At 36.9% G+C, this 22,363-nt stretch overlaps 1 protein-coding gene across 6 annotated transcripts in view; it reads right to left on the bottom strand.

Annotated features, from left to right (window-relative positions):
• The window catches only part of DLG2 (discs large MAGUK scaffold protein 2), a 1,964,683-nt gene that overhangs the window by 1,498,393 nt on the left and 443,927 nt on the right, over positions 1-22,363 (bottom strand). For 5 of the 6 annotated variants that reach the window (XM_034666214.1, XM_034666215.1, XM_034666218.1 and 2 more), the window contains one exon: positions 21,398-21,472. The exons of the other annotated variant lie outside the window; for it this stretch is intronic. In XM_034666214.1, the coding sequence (XP_034522105.1) occupies positions 21,398-21,472 (75 nt within the window). The remainder of the gene's footprint in view (positions 1-21,397; positions 21,473-22,363) is intronic. 6 annotated transcript variants of the gene reach the window in all.

Below are 22,363 nucleotides of genomic sequence, written 5' to 3'. Positions count from 1 at the left end.
ACAATAATATAGAGGATGATGGCTGGGACCAATGTGAAAGCAGTGGAAGTGGTAAGAAACACTCAGATTCTAGACATATTTCTAAGGTAAAGCCATCAGGATTCATTGACATGCAGGGTAAGATTAAGAGAGAAGTCAAGGACAACCTCAATATTTTTGGCCTAGGCAAATAGAAAGACCAAGTTCCCATTTACTAAGATTGGGAAGACAGAGAAAAATAGGTTTGATAGGAAACACAAGAGTTCAGGGTTGGACATGTCTGAAATGCCTATTAGATAGGCAAGTGGAGATATTCAGTAGGCTATTGAATATATAAATCTGGTTATCAAGCAAGCACTCTGAATTGGAAACATAAATTTGGGCCTTATCAGTTTATAGATTGAATATAAAGCCAAAAGACTGGGTAAAATCATCTATGGTGTGATAATATATAAAGAAAATAAGAGGTCTTAAGACTGAGGCTTGGGGTGTCCTAAAATGTAGAGGTAAGAGGATAAGGTAGAACCATTGAAAGAGATAGAGCCACACTAACCACTTTTGTCAGAGTAGAACCAGAGAAGAGAAAGAAATGCTTCAAAACTGAATGAAGAAAGTTTTCAAAGAGAATGGAGTATTTAACAGGGGTAGGTTAAGATGAGGGTTAAGAATTCATCCATTAGATTTGTTATCATGGAAATCCTTGGTGACCTTGTCAAGAGTGATTTGGCAATGAATTAGAAACAAAATCCTGAATAAAACAGGTTCAAATAAGAATGGAAGACAGGAGGGGCACCTGAGTGGCTCAGTCGGTTAAGCATCCAACTCTTGATTTTGGCTCAGGTCATGATCTCAGGGTTGTGAGATCAAGCCCTGTTTTGGGCTCCACACTAAGCATGGAGCCTGCTTAGGATTCTCTCTCTCCCTCTCTCTCAGCACCCCCACCCCCAACACTCTCTCTCTCTCTTAAAAAAGAAAGGAAAGGAAAGAAAGAAAGAAAGAAAGAAAGAAAGAAAGAAAGAAAGAAAGAAAGAAAGAAAGAAGAAAGAAAGAAAGAAAGAAAGAAAGAAAGAAAGAAAGAAAGAAAGAAGAAAGAAAGAAAGAAAGAAAGAAAGAAAGAAAGAAAGAAAGAAAGAAGAAAGAAAGAAAGAAAGAAAGAAAGAAAGAAAGAAAGAAAGAAAGAAGAAAGAAAGAAAGAAAGAAAGAAAGAAAGAAAGAAAGAAAGAAAGAAGAAAGAAAGAAAAAAAAGAAAGAAAAAAGAAAGAAAAAGAAAGAAGAAAGAAAGAAAGAAAGAAAGAAAGAAAGAAAGAAAGAAAGAATGGAAGATAGGAATTAACGATATAGAATTGCAGTATAGATATTTCCTGTGGATTTTGCTATAAAAAGAAGAAGAGAAATGGGGGAGCAACTGGAAGGGCATGCAGAATAAAGGGATTTTTTTTTGAATTAAATATTTATAGTAAGTATCTAAAGGACATCCATATAAGGCAGAAAATTGATGATGCATGAGAAGTCAGGGGAGAGAGAGAGAAGGGAAGGGGAGGGGAGGGAAGAGAAGGGAAAGGGAGAAGAGAATTTCCAGAGAAATGTCCTTAGGTGAGAAGGAAAAAATGAGATCTAGCACAAAAGGAGTACAAAGTGGCCTCAAATGGGGTACTTAGAAGAGAAATCAAAATATGTGGGTACAGGTACAGGCAGGTCAGAGTGTTCTTTTCTGCTAGCTCCTACTTTCTCAGTGTGAGAGAAAGCAAGAATTTTAGCTGAGAGTGAATGTGGAGTTTTGAGGAACATGAAGGTATGGGACAGTCATCTCAACTTCGAGAGTCAATGAGCGAGGAATATTTAGTAGGATTAAGAGTGGCTCTCAGAGCTCCCTTGATACATAGAGCATAAATATAAAGTGATAACAATCAGCATGGTTTTGACAGATAAAAAGATTATCACCTAATCCAAGGGTACTTTACTGGTGAGTGGGTTTATGGTGGGTGCCCTTGTCAGAGTAGATCCATGTCTCTTTCATTAGCTTTCAACAAGAGATAGATACAATCTACTATTCCACCTCTGATGGGAAAAATGTGAACTCCCTGATGGTAGGGACTAGTTCACCATGGTGCATATAGTGAGTGGCACAATGCTTAGCACATAGCTATTAGACTCAATAATATTTTGAATTGAACTGACAAGGGATATATTGATGAGAAAGAACATGAGCTGATGAAAATGATATGATTTTGAAGGTCCAAAGTAGACCCTCAGAGCTATGCAAATGTCTTTAGAGTTGCTGAAATAATGTGTTCTATGTGAACTCTTAGTTTGGTCTAGAGTTTGAAGGCTATCTACTACTCACTTTTCGTATCTGCCTCCCAAGGAAATTTTGACTCTTGATTCTGTTGGTTACTTTTTCAAAATTATGCTCATAAATAATTTTTAAGAGACTGAAGTGGAAAGAGAAGAAAATGACGGCATTGTCCACTGTCTTACTGAGAAAAATATGGTGACATTTGCAGCCTTACTCTGGGGTGCTGTTTTGCACCTTACTTGGACTGCCATCAATCCATAATGTCATCCTAACTCAAGAAAGCATTCCATCATCCCATGAAAGTCTTTTTAGTTATGGGCTTCTAAAATTAGTCTTAGCAATATAGAGACTCCTAGATACTACCTCAAGGGCATTTGATGATGCTAGGAGCTGTTCTTTCCTTCTCTGAATATCTGCAGAAAAACTGTCAGTGTTTTTTCCTTTATAATATAGACATTTCTTGCCTATAATTATTCTTTATTTTTTTGTATATTTGTGTTTTTCATCCCAATTAGATCATAAATTTATTTGTAACATGGTGGACATCCAATGGAGTATCTGTATGTACTTGCTGAGTTATCATTTGTTAATGGAGTGAACTACACTCTCCCTGCTCCTCCTCTGAGAAAAGCAAAAAAACTATGCTATCATAGTACTTCCAAACAATACATGTTATGTCTCTAGGCAGAAATACACGTTCAATTTTAGTAGCCCAGGCTCACAGTTTTTTCAAACTTTCATACAAAGGGATAAATTCAGGTGGAGGACATGGCAAAATTCTCTGAATTTATTCTCTACATACCATGATGCAAAGATCACACCAACTATAAGCACAGTGCTTAAAGTTGGGCAGTGATTCCAAGACTGCCCAATCAAGGATGCCATAGCATTATACGAGTTGCCAAGTTTAGCTTGATACATTTTCCTCCTAATTTCTGCCATTTATAGTAAATGATACAAAGCTGTCCATAATCTGGCTCCTACCTGTTTCTTCTTGACAATCTCTACAACTTGCAACCTTTGCTCTGGCTACGTAGACAACATGTAATTCCATGGCCATGCCATGCTATGCAGGCTTTCATGCACTGCGTATAAACTGTGTTTGTGTAGACAATTTAACAAGGACAAATGGATGCACTTTATAGAATGGCAGGTTTGGGGTCAATATAAGAGCCAACAGTAAAATGGCCACCTTGCAAAATATTACGTGATATCACTTAATCACTATCAAGTACCATGTCTTATGTATCTTCTCAATACATCTTTTCATCTATAATATCATTTAATTTAAATTTTATAATTATGACCTTATTATGAAATGCAATCTTTCTATAAAATAATCATATTTATTCTAAAAATAGGAATAAGAAAAGGAATTAGACAAAAAATGTTATCATTTATCGAGTACTTATCACTTACCAAGTGCCAGGATCTATGTTAAGAGTTTTACATAATTTAATTATATCAATGTGAAGAAAATATTTTATTTCCATCTTAACTTTTTCATAAAACATCACATAGGTGAGTAAATAAAATTACATAAAGATTAGGCTACTTGCCGCCCAAGGTCAGAGCTGAGAGGCATTTGAACTGTGACTCCAAAGTCAGTGTTTTTAAACACTTCATTACACTAGCTTCCTAGAAAAATGCTCTGTATATAACGGGTAATTAATATATATCTATTGGATGTGTGAATAGTCTTAGTGGCATTATTGTAAATGCTGTATGTTGTTGGGTTACAGAGAGAAATGTTGTAATTAAAACAAATCATGAGTATTTTGTAGTTCATAATGCCTTTGTCAAAAAATCTCATGCAATTGACCTTATAGGTGTAGGAGATATATCCTTAATAAGCTATGTATTTTTAATCACTCATAGTCCTATAACATCTTACTGTCTGGGTTGCCACAATTCTGATGTTTTTCCCATAGATGAGGTCTAATTTAGGCTACGGTGTAAATCAGTAGTAGCAGGAGTCTGGAATTCATCAATCATAATAAATTTGAGCTTATTTTTAGCATCCTGAAGTTACTTTCTACTTTTATCAGGGTTTTTTCCCCTAATTTTGACACTGTGCATAAATTCCACTGTTCAGGTAAGAAATTCTCAAGATTTCAAAGTTTATGGAACACAGGAGGAACAATAGTTATAGAAGAGTGAGAAAATTGAATTGCCCTTAGCTACCTTATATAAGCACCACACTGAGTGGTCTCTGATATGAAATTTAAAAGTAAAAGAAAACTAGACCAAAAAAAAAAAAAGTGAACAACTGACTGAAGAAAGAGAAGCCAGAGGAAACAGTTATGCTATCAAATATTACTTGGCATGAAGACCTAGTAGCTTTCAAAAACAGACTCATGGTCTAAAGATAACCAATTCAATTAAGTTAAAGCAGAATTCCATGAACAGAAAGGAAAAGCATATCACATTTCTCTTTAAGTCCTATGCATCTCACTAGTATGCATTACTGTGTGCACACACACATAAATACACAAACCACCCAAAGATTATCAGATTTGATTCTTTCTAAAGAAATCTGTTTTGATTAATTAACCATGGCATATCAATAGGCTGCTGCTTAGCAAGAGTGGCAAGAAAATCTAATTGCAAAATGCTCTAAGTTTTTACCTGTAGCACAAAAGCAAATTAAAATATGAAGCAATGAAATAATTCAGTGTATAGCAAGTTTAACATAAATGCTTAATAAGTGTACAAGTCTTTTGCTTTTCAGATATTTTTGTCTTCATTTCCATGTGTTATCCCCTCAATAACCCTGTGAGCTCAAGCTATCTCATTCTTCCTACTCCATCCATACATTCATTCATATTTATTCATTCATTAATGCATCCATACATTTCATTCATTAAGCCAGCATTTAGTTAATTCTAAGTCACAGGCATTGCGCTAGGTACTGGGTCCACTATCGCAAAAAGAATAGACAAATTCCTGGCCATTATAAAGTTTACAATCTATAACATAATAAACAAGCCAGCAAATAATACACAATTACAAATTGTGATAAGGTTTATGAAGGAAAAAATAAGCAATTAGGAGTAGAAATAGAGGAGAAAAAATTCCCTAGAAGGAAACTGTGAACAGAAAAGACACCTCTGAGAAGGTAACACTTAGGTTGAAATGTAAAGACAAAAAAGAGCCAGTTGTTCAGTGTGTGGAGAAGAATGTTCAGTGTACATGAAACACTGATGTCAAAGATACTTAAGCTAGAAGCCCTCAGAGTCTTCTAAAACTAAAAGAAAACGTTGGTGGTTAGAACCACTAAGTTGGGGAAAGACTGTTATGCCATGAAATGAAAGAGATAAGCAAAGGCCACACTACTCAAGGACTTGACACTGTGTCAGTGCATCCTTAATGCAATGGAAAGCCATTAAAAGGTTTTAAGTTGGGGCACCCGGGTGGCTCAGTCAGTTAGTGTTTGCATTCGGCTCAGGTCATGATATGAGGGTCCTGAGATCCAGCTCCATGTCAGGCTCCCTGCTGAGCAGGGAATCTGCTTGTCCCTCTCCCTCTGCTCCTCCCCCCTGCCTGTGCTCTCTCCCTCTCTCCCTCAAATAAATAAATAAAATCTTTTTAAAAAGGGTTTTAAGCTAGAGAGGGCAGTACGATAATTAGATTCTTTTTTTTTTTTCAGATTACTTGGGCAAATGTCTGATAGTGGCTCGTCGAGGGGAGAGGCAGGTGAAAATGAAGGATCAAGTTAAAATCCTCTCATTTGTAATACAAGCAAGAGATGATGGGTGCCTTAGATTTTGGTGGTATCAGTGAAGATAGAGATAAATTAATTCTAGAAACATCTTGGAAGTAGATCTGACAATAATAACAATGGACTGAATACAGGAGGTAAGAAAAAAGCATCAAAAAAGGTCTGAGTTTCTGGTTTCAGCAACTTGGAAAATGGTGAGACAAAGAGAAACAAGAGAGGAACAGGTCCTCCTGGAATGAAGGTAATCAAGAGAATCCACCTTGATTTCTGTTGTGCTCATCTTTTGAATTCCACACATTTCAATTTTAAGAACCCCTAGGCTAGGATCTGAGAAATGTAAGCTGAATAAGAGTCAGCCACTTTTCACAAGTAATGGGGAAGAGAATCATATAAACTTTCAAATGCTCTTCCATGTGATAAATGCTATAATAATTTAGCAGGTGGGGCTCAGTGGAGGTACTGGAGGTCAAGAGAGGCTTCAAAGAGACAACTCCTAGACCAAGTATTCAAGAATAAAATTGTCCTTTAACTGAAAAAGGTAGATATGGCCATCCCTATATTTTATTGCATAAAACCATACATTAAACAAGGACTCACCTTAATGCCAGGTTCCCAGTATAGAGTGTCCCATATTTGACACGTTTAATAAACCCCTTCAAGTTTCATAAACCCTTAATAACTCCCATTACAAGCACAGTGTTCTATCAGGTGTTGTGGAGCCATGTTTCCTGTCCTTGAGTTGCCCTCTTCTGTTGCAGAGATTAGACATACACGTATAAAAGAGCCAGAGAAGAATGATGCCAATGAGACAAGTCAGCTGGTATGATGTGATAGAGGCTGCCTGTGTATAAGAGCTGAGAGAATCCAAACCAAAGAGACCACAGTGGGGAGTGGGTTAGATCAGAAAGCATTTTCCCTAAAGGACTACACTTTCACTTGCACTCTGAAGGAACCCTGGCAGTCTCATCTCTTTCCTCTGGTGATCTCATCCATTCTCTATAATGGTAGTTTCAGCATCTGATACCCTCCTCTCCCCATCTCTCCTCCTAAGTGAGTGAGCAGGTGACCTTACTCACTTCCTATTTCAGAGTAAACAAAAGCCATCAAACTGGATTTCTCTCAATTTCCTACCATAAACATGCATAAAGATGCAGATGCCTTCACACATCTGTATTTACATATTAGAGACCAACAATTGAACATGGTCTTTGTGCCTCATCCATTTCCTTCTTCAAGGAAACATATAGATTGGGCCTTATCTCTTATGTATTTAATCTCTCACTCTAACAACAACTCCTGTCAGCATTTTTCACTGAAGCATAAATTTTATTCATCCAGAAAACATGTTGTAAATATTCTATTTCTTCAACCCTCTTCAACCTCTACCACTTTATTGAAACTACTCTACCAATTACTTGCTTGTGAATAATCTACTGAACATTTCTCACTCCTTAAATCAGTTGGTTTCTTAGACACATCGTTATTCAAATATTCTCATGTTTTGCTCAAGAAAGCAAAATACCTTCCTTGACCTTGCATTTTTTGCCCATGTTCACAGGCCAACCAGACATCTTTACTTACATCTTAAAGATTCTTCAAACTTAACTTGTCCAGAATGGATTTCATGATCCTCCTGTTACCACACCTAATGAGGTTTTCTAGACCATCAGAATTCAGTAAATGGTACTTCTACCCACTATTTCATACAAGCCAGAGAATTACGGGCATCTCTGACATTTCCCTTCCCCTTAATCACTTCCATGCACAATTCATCTCTATGTCCTGGCATCCTTACCCCTAAATATTTCATATCTGTTCATGTTTCTTCATTTCTACCATCACCCTAACTTATGCTAGACTTCCACAAAAGCTTCATAACTAGCTTTCTGTTTTGTTTTTAACCACAACTGTTTTTTTTTTCCATTTTCCTACCTGTTCTCCACATAGCATCCAAAGTGAAGATTTCAAAATTCAAATATGACCATACTACCAGATCCTCTCCTCTCTCTCCAATCTATTTAGAATACTTCAATGAAATCCTAAATACCATCTGACTTGTGTCTCCCTCCCATAACCTTCTCCCACCAAGCATCCTGAAATGTATTCTCTGAATTCTAGCCATATTGGCCTTATAGCTCCTCATAAAGGGGGCTTCCCTTCCTGAGATAGGATCTTTGTACATGCAGTTCCCCCTGCCTGAATAAATCTCTTCCTCTTTCTTCCCCAAGTTGAGTCTACTTTTCAAATTTAAGCTTAATTAGCATTCCCTTAAGGAAGCCTTCTCTGACATTCCTTTCTACATCAGCGCCTCCTTAATTCACTTCCAATACACCATGTTCATCTCCCTTGCAGAACTCATCAATATTGCAACCTTATCTTCACTTGTGTGATTCTTTTTTTTAAGACCTTATTTATTTAAGACCTTATTTATTTGAGAGAGAGAGAAAGAGCACAAGTAGGGGGAGGGGCAGAGGGACAAGCAGACAAGCAGATTCCCCACCGAGTGGGGTGCCCAATGCAGGGCTCCATCTCAGGACCTTGAGATCATGACCTGAGCCAAAATCAGATGCTTAACCAACTGAGCCACCCAGGCATCCCCACTTGTGTGCTTCTTTATTGCTTCTTCCTCCTTGAGGGCAGAGGCTATGTATGTTTTCTCATACTATGAATTTATAGAGCCTAGAATAGTGTCTGGGACATAGTAAACACCCTGCAAATATTTATTAAATTAATGAGGGAGAAAGGGAGGAAAGATAGATAAATAAGTGGATTTGAATGAGCAGAAAGAATAATAGCAATGTACTACAGAAGAGTCAGCCTTGTCTAAATAATATATGTTGAGATGATAAACCAGCTATAGGCAAGTGAACAGTTCTGACAACAGGAATTTAAATTTTCCCTTTTTTCTATTTTTTTTAAACCATTTTAAAGAGAGCATTTCCTTTCATCTACAAAAGGACACATTTCTGCTGCCAACGGCTTTCCACAGCCATAGACCTATTGATGACTACTCCTGTTGACTTGATGGACAGTTGGGCCCTATTCTGCCTATATAGTATAAGACTACAGAAAGCAAAGAAAGTCCCCAGAATAGGCATTGATGGAGAGAAAAGGAGTAATTTTCTATATATTCTACTATTGCATGAGATCTCCTTACACTCTGTATAGTACTTTGCCCTCTTTAGGGGTGGTCTTGTAATTACCATTCATTTGACTTAGTATTTTATGTTTGAAAAACATAAATTTAAGGAAAGCCACTCATAAAATCAACTCTCAGAAAAAAGTACTCTTAACAATGGAAGAAAAGCAAGTTCAGTAGCTTCAAGCAATACCATTAATCATAAGAGAAGGAAATGAACACTGTACTGGAGTTTACATATAGCATCTCATTTGATCAATATACATGGCTCAAAGAGGTGAAGAAATTTCCCAAATTCAGTAAACCCAGTTCCAGGTAACTCCAAAGCCCATGCTCTTTCCAGTGTATTTTAAGTAGTACAACCAAGAATAAAACCTAAGTACTCTGATTCTCCAGCACTGTGTCAGAGAAGATTGTATCCCGTTCCACAACCCAGTTTTCTTCCCAGATTCTGTGGACTGTTCTGATGCACAGGGGACTGAAATAAATGAGATTCTTTTGTTGGTGTCTTATAGGTATTCTTACAGATCACAAGTTTCAGAGAGTCATAAAACTTCCATCCTGTGTACATTTTAGAAAACTGCTTTTGGGGGCGCCTGGGTGGAGCAGTCATTAAGTGTCTGCTTTCGGCTCAGGGCGTGATTCCAGAGTTCTGGGATCGAGCCCCACATCAGGCTCCTCCGCTATGAGCCTGCTTCTTCCTCTCCCACTCCCCCTGCTTGTGTTCCCTCTCTCGCTGGCTGTCTCTANTAAGCATGGAGCCTGCTTAGGATTCTCTCTCTCCCTCTCTCTCAGCACCCCCACCCCCAACACTCTCTCTCTCTCTTAAAAAAGAAAGGAAAGAAAGAAAGAAAGAAAGAAAGAAAGAAAGAAAGAAAGAAAGAAAGAAAGAAGAAAGAAAGAAAGAAGAAAGAAAGAAAGAAAACTGCTTTTGGACAGAGACTTTTGGACATTAAGTTTTAGCTCAGAATGCCTTTTTGCTTCCAAGTTATAAATAGTGTACAACTTTTTAATGAAAATGCTGACACAACCTAAAGAACAATGGTGTATGACCAAATCCATTGCAGAAACAAACTGATTCTTTCAACAGAGCCAGTATTAGCATCTTTAGAGAGAGGCTATTTATAGGATGTGCTTAATTAAGTTGTGGATATTAAATTATGCAAAAATTTTACTTCACCAAAATGCGATCTAAAATAGCCATTAAGATCAATTAGCATTTTTTTTTCAGTTGGTTGGAAGGTTTAGCCAATCCAGACTAGAATGGCATTGATTTCTTTAATGAGATGTTTGTTCTGAGTTGGTTAAAAATATATGGTTCAGTATATAAAATATTCAAACGTTTGTATACATTTTCCCTTGCTGCTATAATGGAAGGGTGATTGTTATAAAACTTACTCCTTCTCCATGCACTCTAATCACGCTCAGGTTTGGGGTTTTGATTAGATGCATTTGTTGTACCTTTTGTTGCTGAAGCCAATCCATCAATCCAAACGAGAAGGGGCTGTTTTTATGAGACTATGCTGCGTGCTGCCAACAGGACCTCCTTGAGGAGCTGTAGCAATTAATGTTCCATTTCTGTGTCAAGTGCCGTTAAAAGTTTTCTTTGGGCCAAAGTTTGTCCAAACATTTTGTACAATTCCACAGAGATCTGGGGTAGCCATAGGAAGCTGGTTGCTGCTACAGACATGGCCTCATGGAATAGCTTCCCGTTTGGACTATCAGAGGCTAAATCTAAATGAGGCAAGCCTGAACAGGGGATGAACACAATCAGAATAGCAACACAGAAAGTGCAAATAGTAGGCAGATACAACATCTTTGACAAAAACGCCTCATCATTTTTTTTTGTAATTCAGGCATTTAAATGACACTTTTTGTTGTTATTTCCTTGGATTTCTAGGTTCTTTATAAAGATAATGAATTTTTTGTAATGTACCCAAAAAGGATAGAGAAAAATATTTTTAAATGCCTATAATCATTGCAACTTAAAGCACACTTTTGTTCACATGTTGCATGGCTTTTGTTTAAAGGTTAAAGTTGTGTGAAATAACCATACCCTGAATATTGTTACAGGAAAAATTCTTTAAGGAGACGTGCACAGTATGAGGTTTTCAAGGTGGGATTATTCACTAGGAAGAGCTGTCATTCATGACTCATATCTGTAGCTGGTCTATGAACAGATACCAGCACCCACATCAAGAGCACTTGATGATGTCTGTGTTTGTTCTATAGCTATCTAAGAATACTAAATAAAAGGGAGAAATTACCCAGGAGAGTTTGTAAGACATGTATGTACTTCGTTTCTAGAAAAAAAGAAGAGAGATCCCATCATAATTGCCCTGGACTTAGCACATCACAACCAAACCAATCATGTGTGTTCCCAGAGGCTCTTTCCCCACTCAGAACTGGAACCGACTGTCCCCTAATACTTTTTAGGAATTCAATTAGCCAAAATAAGTATAGCAATGGCTCTGAGTTCAGAAATGACTTTCAAAGGTACAGAAATCACAGTCAGAAAAAAAAAATCAAACTTAATCTTTAAAAAAATTAACTCAAACATTCAAGCTCCATACCCTTTAAATTACATCTTCCAATATCTGAGGTAAGTTGAAGGTAGGCCAAACTGTCAGAGAGTTCATTGCTCAAGTGCCATTGTGGGGCAAATATAGATCTTTAGGTGTAAACATTTTCACAGTTCTCCAGTGCTGATAATAATAATGCCATAATAATACAATTAACATGTATTGAGTGTCTACTATGTGCCAAACACTGTTTAAGCATATTGCATATATTGTCTTTAATTCTTAAAATAATCTTGCAAGGTAGGTATCTATTACTATTTTTATTTCACAAATGAGAAAAGCAAGAGAAAGAGATGCTAAAATGATTACTCAAAGTTTGAATGGCTAACAAAAGAAGGGAGATCTGTTTGACTCCAAAACTCATGATCCTACTATTATGAAACACTCCCTCCTTCAGTGATGAATGAAAAGTTTAGTAGGAAGAATGTTAGCCTACAAAGAAAAGCCCATGTGATGTCAATACGTGCCAATGCCTCGCACTGTTAAAAATCAGTGACAGTACAACACCCAGCACTAATCTTTTACATACCACCAGGGCTCCCTGTTTTGCTGTCAGTCTCCCTCCCCACCTCAACACCATCCTTGTGTGCAACCCAAACTCAAGCCAATAGTTCAGTTACTTAAGTTGGAAAAGAAAGGAACCCACTACCCTGAGAGTTTGTACAAGCTGAAACAGGCCAGCTGTCTGCTCATCTATCAAAACTATCAAAGAAGGAGATGTTTAAAAACATGAATCTACCAGAGAATTAAAATTCATCCATTGAAATATCATGTTTTTGTATTTTGAAAAAAAATTTTTAATTGGCAATTTTTTTTTAGTAGCCACAGTTAGATGTCATTAAAGTAATTATTCTCCAAAATAAAATTAGGACATAATTATCGTGGGGGGAGGTTGTGTTGACTCAGGGGCAACATTTATAAACATCAGTCAAAATATTGCATTGTAATATACCAATGCCCCACCATTGAATTATCTCCTAGAGCTTGAGAGCTTGTGCTTGCTTTTACCATTTCTTTTCTCACTGTTGGCTGCCACTTCCCTTGGCTGCTAATATACCAGGCTTTACTAATGCCCTCTCCTGAATTTCCATACACCTGCTCTGATTATCTGAATCTTACCTAATGGGTTAGGTAATAAGTAACCATGATTATTACAAATGTATCTAAATAGACTCTGAAATAAGGCATTATGGGTCTTTCATGTTCAAATACATCTGTCTGAGAAACATTAAGAAGCTCACACAGTGAGGTCATAGAATAGATAGTAGTCTGTAAATGGGTTGTGAGTATTGATATATTGATTTAGTCCACTTCAACACATTTTTGTTTACTTCTAAATGGTTCTCAATTGAGAACCTCAATTGAGGTTGCTGGATACTAAATAAGTAAAAAGTTCAGTAAATATAGCTGAAGCCCCTTTAAGTTGATGTCAGAAAGAACAAATATTCAATTCTTCCTGGGATTTTTCTGGACACAGAGACAAAGACCTTAAATTGGAAAATCCACAGATCTATCACATTACAGCATTTTGTATTCTCAATAATTTATAAGTTATTGAATCACCCTATTCTATATTAGCTACCCACTACAAACCTGTGAAAAATAATGTTGTAGCTTATAGATATATTATGGAAGATCTCTGAGTGATCCTCTTAAAACCCATTGTTAAAATTCTTTTAGCTCTGAACAGAAGCACAAAACTAAATTTCTGAATATATGTATAACTCTGTTTAAATAGTGGTTATCCACATGGACTTTTCCAAATAAATAAGATTAGAAATCCTGACAGTCCTGTGATGGAAGAACTTCAAATGTGCTACTACGGTTGCCAAGATGGTTGTCTAACAATGCAATGTTGCCCAGCGTTGCAATGCATAGAATGTTCGTGCACTTTCTATGACACAACACACAGCTAATAAAATACCTATCTCTTCTGAAGTCATTATTTTCCACAGCAAACTCGAGAGCATCCATTGATTTGCTCAGGAGAGATAATGAATTATACCATAAATGGGAAAAAACTGGGTGCCCAAAAGACTCACCTAGGTCCCCTATGTGCTGACTGTGGGATGCAAAAAAAGATATTTCACTTCTCTGAGTTTCAGTTTTCTCATCTGTCAAACCGAAGAGCTATCCTTTGGCAAAGTCAGGTGGGGATTATGAGTAGGTAGATAATCCTTTCAGGAATGCTAGAAAAGTTCTGCTTAATGTTCTTAATAGAAGGGCAAAGCATTCTTTCAGCAGATTAAAACTTCAAGTGTTAGAAACAAATATCAAAACATACAAAAATGCCGTTTTCATGACAAAAACACTCAACGACTAGAAATAGAAGGAAACTCCTTCAATCTGGTAAAAGACATCCATTAACACACACACACACACACACACACACAGAGCTAACATCATATTTAATGATGAAACGAGAATACTTTCCCCTAAAATCAAAAACAAGTCAAGAACCTTTGCTCTTGAGACCTCTATTATTAAATAGTATAGTGAATATTCTAGCCAAGGTAGTTGGGCAAGAAAATGAAATAAGTGGCATCCAAATTGGAAAGGAAGAAGTGAAACTCTCTCATTTCGCAGATGGCATGATCTTATACATAGAAAATTCCGAGGAATTCACTAAAAATCTCATAATATAGATTCAGCAATGTTTCAGGGTAAAATATTCATAAACAAAAACTGATTCTATTTCCATACACTAGCAATGACCAATCCAAAAATGAAACTAAGGAACCAATCCCATTTATAATAACATTACAAAAAAGAGAATATAGGAAGAAAGGTGAATGCTGAGGCACAAAATCGGTCAAGTTGAGTGAAGTTGGAATTCTTAGGAAATATTCAAAGGTACAGAAAGAGGAAGCTGGGGTCACTGGACATAAAATTTTCTGACTTCATTTTTACCATGGGCCTGACTTTTGCTCCTAGATGGTTACCTATCGTTCTTCCACCTAGCTTCTCAGATCTTGCTAGCACCTCAGGGCTTGCAACCTTTATTTCTTTGCCCAGGGCATGCACGGTACCTGTTTGCATGTCTTCTCTTCTGTATCTGTGTAGTTTTTTAAGTGTGCTCATTGGGAATGCCCTTCCATCTCTCCCATGAACCAATGACCACCCATCCCCTCCATATTGTGGTCTTCCTTTTTGGGCATGTGTCAGAAATCATTGTAAGAAATTTATCTAAAATAAGTACTGCAGTTCCCAACAGACTCTTTCAAACCTAGAGAGGAAACAAGTACACATCCAAAGTACTATAAGGCGCAGAAGAGAGAGAGAAAAAGAATGTATCTATTGTGTCAGTCTAATCTTCCTCATACTTTCCTTGATTTAAAGCACTTGACTACAGCAAAATTGGAATCAAAGACATTCTGCAGAGTTCACATATCTTAAAGTGCATTGTGATTTTTCTAAGATAATTTCTCCTCTGGATTCTTTTCTAACCCCATGGCTACCACCCAGATGGCCAGATGCACTCTAATCCCAGTGCAGACCAAGTTAAGGCCCTATACTATGCAATTTTCCATAATTTTCCTAAAACTGTGATCATCTGATAATGTCCTGACTTTTTGTTCTATAAGGGGACTGCTGATGGTATGAAAACCTTGCTCTAAAGAATAAAAATTGTATCCAGTCTTTGGAAAGACAATACTCATCAAAGCCATCGTGGGTGTGATTTCCCAGCAGCTGAGTTAGCCCAGCAGGTGCTATGTTCATAGGAATTCTAGAAGCACCCAGAGAGCAGGCACAACATTATTTATTTTATGACTTGGTTAGATGTTTCTAAGTGCCATGGTCTGGGTTTTATGTGGGCTGTACACAAAATGAGGTCACACAAATGAACTGTGGAGAAAAAATAAAAGTGAGGAAGGAGCTACAAAATCAGGAGGAAAAACCTTTAGATTACTATACAATTGTTTATGCACATTGTATTAACTGGCTTCAATTAGAGTGACTGATCCTGACTGCAGTTAACGTGAGGGAGTCTGGAAGAACACACTGAAATAATTAACACTTTAAAAGAACATCTCCTCTGGTTTCTTTGGGGGAACGTCTGTTTTTATTGATTTCCCATAAAAGAGAAAAATTACTTTCATAATCTAGAGATACATGGTAGGGAAATGTTAAAATGATTTAAATTAAAAGGAGTATCCAACTCTACTCTTCAAAAATGGCCTTTGTTACTCAGAATATAAGCATCTCTTGTTAATACAACACTTACAACATCAGCTCGTGCCTGTCATAGAGCAAACTCTTTCTTTTCAAAAGCTTCAGAATATCGGCTTTCAGAGCCTTAAAAAAGTTGCATATTAACTCCTGGAACCTTTCTCTGTCCCAACCTAGATCCTTTTCCAAAGAAAGGATCCTCCTAAATAAATCCAAATAAATAGCCCTAAATTAATAGCGAGTTACTGCCTATTTTTTTCGCCCTTCACCAATTCATCCTGCCCCATTCCCTTCCTTTTGGAATGACCTGTCCTTTTTTTTCTCGTACTACTTATCAAGCAATGACTGTGCCAGGTTCACTGTTAACGCTTTCTATGCAATATCACATGTAAATCTCAAAATGTCCCGTTGCATGCATAAACTCAAGAGAGATTAAGTAAAATGTCCAAGGTCACATGACTTCTAAGTGGCAGAGTTTGTATTTTAACACAAATCTTAATTAGTTTTAAAGTTTGCATATTTAATTATTACCAAATATTGCATTTTCTGTCTTATTAAGTCCATCTTGAGGCAAATCTCCTTCTGAACATTCATAGTTTCTTTTTTTTTTTGAGAGAAAGAGAGAGAGAGAGAGAAAGAGAGAGTCCAAGTCGGGGAAGGAGCAGAGAGAGAAGGAGAGAGAGAGAATCTTAAGCAGGCTCCATGCTCAGTGCAGAGCCTGATACAGGGTTCAATCTCACGTCCCTAAGATCATGACCTGAGCAGAAATCAAGAGTCAGACGCTTAACTGTCTGAGCCACCCATGCACCCCATAGCTTTTTGTATATAGCATTTTATAGCATGTATTACCCAGCATAATGATTATTTACATGTATTGTTTCCTGCTTTATCTTGAAGAATCCAAGGGTTTACAACTTATAAAATGTACTCAATAAATGCTTCTTAAATGAGTAGATGAAAGTTGATGTAGTCAGAATGCAGTGTTCTAATTTGCAAATGTTAACATGATTTTTGAAAACACTTCACATATCTGTTTATGGGTGAATATTATATAACAAGAGAAATATACAGGTGTAACAATATCCATAATAATCTCTATAATAGCAGGGACTTTATTTTTAACTTTTAGAAACTCCTCTCATTGCATTATTGTTAAATTTCTAACACCAAGCATGCAAACATGCAAAGAAACAAAGTGATTATTCTAGACAAATCATATGTATTTATATATCATATTCTAAACAATAAAGTCACATATTGCAGCCATTTCTAAGTAATGCCCAATAACTAAGGATTGTGTCTGGGACATTCATGAAGGTGGTCAAATCCATGCATAAGCCATAGCCACATGGAGTGGTCCAGAGATTTATGCCCTGAAATGCAGCAGCCAGGCAAGCCTCCTGCAGCTGGTTGAGTCTAAGGTTCTTTGTTTCCGAGTACCAGAAACTAATTCTTAGCCTAGTTCACTCCAGATTCAGAGATCTGCCTGTTTTCACCTGAGTCCCAGAACCTATGGGTCTCCTTTCATTTGCTTATAAGTGGCAGGGATTCAGGTAACCACTGCTCATATTCACATGACCATACAACCCAATTAAATTATAAGTGTAGAGGTGAAGAAGGATATCATTCTAGTGCTTAATGTAGCCATACAAGGAGAGATAAATAAAAAATAAAACCGTCATGCTTTTTGTTAGGGAAGATATTTTGTTTACAGTTATTAAAAAAATATAAATATGTCCATGTTTCTCTATAATTATTGAAGGCAAAATTTCTATTCATCTTGTCCCCAATTTGTACAAGTTAGTCCTGGCTAAAAGGAAAAGTCTTTAAAATACCTCTTGGTCCCTTTGCTACAGAGGTGTGGAGTGCCAAAAAAGAGCATCTAGGAAGAGACTAAGCAAATAGTAATACAAGCCATTTTCAAGGCAATATGGAGCTGGTGACAAGCATTTGCAGAGCAATTTGCAGAGAGAAGCATTCTTAAGGAAACCAATGATAAAAGCTCCACAGTTAAAATGAACCTGGGGCAAATGCACATACGAAGACCAAGGTGTTTTTGAAAAAAGTAATAAAGACCAATTATAAGGATACAATCATTCCAGAGCAAAGCACCAAGGAACAAGAATAGAGCATCAGGGAGAGAAATGTAGGAAACAATCAAGTGAACTTAAAAATGCACAAAGATAACAGACTATTTATTATGAATGTAAGTATGCATTAATTTATTTATAACCTGCTTCAGTCAATGAAGGATTTGAGACAAACAAAACATTCTCTTAAACACAGGAGGTTAAGATTTTTCTATTTCTTGAGAGATGAGAAAATGGAAATTAATACCAGAATGACTATACATATGTAGGGGTTTTTTTTGTTTTATAAATATGCTTATGCTAGCTTTATAGTTAACTACTCATAATTCTCATTTTTAATATGGATTAAGTCATTACCAAATTATTCTTTGGTAATTTTTTTATATACCCAACTGCTGTATATAATCAGATATTTGGAATAAATAGAAATAGACTATTTCTAATACTAAATAGACTATTGGAAATTCTCAAAATCTCAGTGTTCTCAGTGCTTCTTTCTGTGTGAGACTACCACTCACTATATGAACTCTACTGGGAGCTTCGTAAGTGTTGCTGACTAGGGGTATTAGTTAAGGTGATTTTTTCCCCCTCTTTGGTTACAAATAAATCAAAAAACATTACACTCCTCCAAATAAACAAAAAAAAATCTAGAATAACTTGGGGGAAAATGTAACTTATTGATTATCAGCAGATTACTCGGACCTTTTCACAAAATCAAAGAGAGACCTGAGTAAGCAGAACCTTAGAAGGACAGATATAGAGCAGGTCTAAGGATCTCAGCAGCTGAGGTTCACAAATTATTTTCCAAACTATTGTCATTCATAAGATTCAATACTGTTGACTACCAATTTGGTATCTCTCTAATACAAATTCCAAATTCCCAGGAGAGAGAATCCAACTGGCCCAGCTGAGATGAGATTCTTAGCCCTAGATCAGTCAGGCATGGTCAGGAACAGATTCACATAGCCCAAACATGGCCACTGAAAGCCAATCTTTGTGGATCAGGGTTACTTACAGAGAAAAAAGAATCATTATGGGTTGTCAACTCCTCTGGAAAGTCTGCCCCACTGGGAGATTTAAATACTTTTAAATAAATAGCAAAGGAAATCTATGAAATCAGCAGCTCTTAATTCCATAGCAGAAGCAAAAAAAAAATATCTTTCTGATATTCTCACCTGACCACAGAACTGAGAATCAGACTATTTGGCATTTCTGACTTGTGTTCTTCAGGAAGGGTCTTAAATGTAGTCATCTACTTAGTCACAAATGTCCTATAACAGAAAGACCTAATCTGGGATTTCCAGATCCTACAGGGTCCAACTCTAAGGTAATAATGAAAGATGAATTATTTTTCATAACCCAAAAGACATAATTCTAATAATGGATTTCCTTGCAGTAAGACTGCACGAAGTAACTGAAATATCAAATTTCTGTTATTTGGGGCTGAAACTGTCAGTGTAGTAGAGGATCAGCTACTAATCAGAATTCTTATTGGTATAACATATTGATTGTATTTGATAAAATGGGAATACTATCTTACTTATTTTCGTACCTCCAGCAACAGGCATATCACCTGGCACAACTGAATCAAACCACTAAATTTTGTCTAGTTTGAAACAAAATTCCTTAAAACACATGATACTCTGTGAAGGAAAAGTATAAAATGACCCTTAAAGGTAAGAAATGGAAACCACCCACCTAGAAGGTAACACTAACAAATTTAAAAGTTGTAGATAATTTAATAAACCTTACTAAAGAGGAAATCAACAGATTGAAGACTCATTTATTGAATCGGCACTCACGGAGCACCGACCACATACCAGGGATTTACCTAGGTGTAGGTATACCAGGACCCTGAATAGTACATGGGTCTGGTGAAATAGACATACAAATCAGTAATTGTGAGATAATATCACCAGGGATATGATAGAAGAAGTGACTGATGAAGAAACAGAATTATTAAAACTAAGTCTTTCTCTGGCATCAGCAGAGTCCCTTAGCATGCACTCCCCTCTGACCATCTGCTCACAAAAGTGTGACATTTTTATTCTCCAAGTCTCCAGCAAGTCTGGGCTGCCTCCGCACTGCAGGAATGCCTCCAAAATTTCGCAGTATCATCTCTCCTTCATTGAAAGTGATCCCACCTTCTCTTCCTTCCACAGATAAACAAAAACAAGGAAAGAGGCTTATGCTCTTATGAATCTGAGTGAAAAGTAGGCTCTCCCAGGCCTACTGTGGTAGAATGCAGTCATATGGGGAATGAAGCATGAAAGACTTTGGACTCTGAGAAACAAACTGAGGGCTTCAGAGGGGAGGGGGCAGGGGGAATGGGATAGGCTGGTGATGGGTAGTAAGGAGGGCATGTATTGCATGGTGCACTGGGTGTTATACACAACTAATGAATCATGGAACTTTACATCAAAAGCCAGGGATGTACTGTATGGTGACTAACATAATATAATAAAAAATATTATAATAATAAAAAAAAGAATGCAGTCATAAGTCATGCTGATAGCCCAGCTACACCTTCCAGCAGCTTGTGTCTCAACAATAGATGAGGATACTTAAGAAGCTCTACATACCACTTTACATTGCTTGTAAGGTGGGTCAAATGAGGGGAATGGCCAAAAAGTAATTTTCAAACTCCTTGTCCCCATCACATACAAATTACTTTATAACAGGCAAACTGTCAGTTACAGTACACATGTTTCCCAAAGGAACCATTGTCACACCACGCAATGCACGTACGGGAGAATATCATACAAATCAGCCACTTTTTTCACTTACTTTTCTTTACAGTGTGGTAGAATGAGTTCATGAAAAGAGTTAGGGTGTCTGGGATCTATTCCCAGCTTTACAACTAGTACACTATTCTTACTCCCTTTGCATTTAAATCTCCCATTGGTAACACAGTATATCATTGGTAATGATATAGTACCTGTTTTTTTCTAGGGCACTTGAAAACTCTCTGATAGAAGATTTCACACAAATGCAGAGACCATTATTATACCAGAAAGACTTGAAAATTGGAAATCCATGTACTCATCACTATTAAACAGTCAACACAACAGTGACAGAAGAGAAAGCATCCTTCTCTGAAGCATCTAAAATCAAGTATTGCTGAATATGCAGCTGCTGAAAAAAATACATGTGCAAATATATTCATTTTAATGACTATTCAAATCTAAATCATCAATAATCCATTTAAATAAATCTTTGGCAAATTATCCTGACTCCAAAAAAAACACACAAATCCCTAATCACAGTTATTTCTTATAATACAGAGCTTTCTGAAAAAAAAAATTCTCTTTCTAGAATCTCAGGAAGGATTCTAGTCCATTCCACTAAGTTTGTTCCAAAATATAAAAATAATTCTCCTTTAATCTGGCCAATTTGGAATACTCAAATTATCAAACTTACAGTACAGTGGTGCACAGGCATCCAAGCAGGGGCTTCCACTGAACAATTCTGGGCTGGGCATTTGCCTTGGTTTTGCTGCAAATAAGTAAAAATGATATTATATTTTATATATTACGTGCAGCAATATACACAAGCTGACATATTTATCATCAATGTGTTTATTACCTTATTTACAAGTATAGGAGAAGCCTTTGAGACTGATTTTTTGGTGCAGTGCTTGGTAAGTCTACTCTTACCAAGGCGTAAGCAATCATCCTTTGCTTTTCCTCTTAGTCTAAGGACTGAGTTTTGGGCAGTAGGCTTCCTCAGCAGGTGGCCTTTCAGGGCCCAGCAAGACTCATCTGAGAACTCTCTTAATCCAAAGGCAAAACTGGTCACCTCTCCTCTGGGCTCCCAGACAACACTGATACACGCTGTACCTGTGCAAGATCACTGCGGTCAACGCACAGATAGACTTGTTTATTTGTCTCCCCTTCCTCATTGTGAGCTAGTGGTGATGATTCTCTCTAAGGCATTTCATAGAATCCCAGAATGTACAGTCGTACAGGACAAATCTTAGAGGTCTTTCTTGTCACATCAGAAAATGAGGTGCAAAGAAATGAAACAAAGAACATGGAGATTTGACTTTGTAAGTCATTCGCTAGGCACTTCTTTTACATAAGAAATTTATCTGTAGCTAACCTGTTCTTTTGTTATAGCTCCCAAAAATTCATTTCTTTTTTTTATTAATTTTATTTTATTATATTATGTTAATCACCATACAGTACATCCCCAGATTCCGATGTAAAGTTTGATGCTTCATTAGTTGCGTATAACACCCAGTGCACCATGCAATACGTGCCCTCCTTACTACCCATCACCAGTCTATCCCATTCCCCCACCCCCTCCCCTCTGAAGTCTTCAGTTTGTTTCTCATAGTCCATAGTCTCTCATGTTTCATTCCCCCTTCTGATTACCCCCCTTTTC

This window comes from Ailuropoda melanoleuca, chromosome 8 (assembly GCF_002007445.2).
Source record: "Ailuropoda melanoleuca isolate Jingjing chromosome 8, ASM200744v2, whole genome shotgun sequence".
In the NCBI taxonomy this organism is placed as follows: Eukaryota; Metazoa; Chordata; class Mammalia; order Carnivora; family Ursidae; genus Ailuropoda; species Ailuropoda melanoleuca.
Note: the sequence above shows the minus strand (reverse complement) of the source record. Positions and strands in the feature narration are given on the sequence as shown.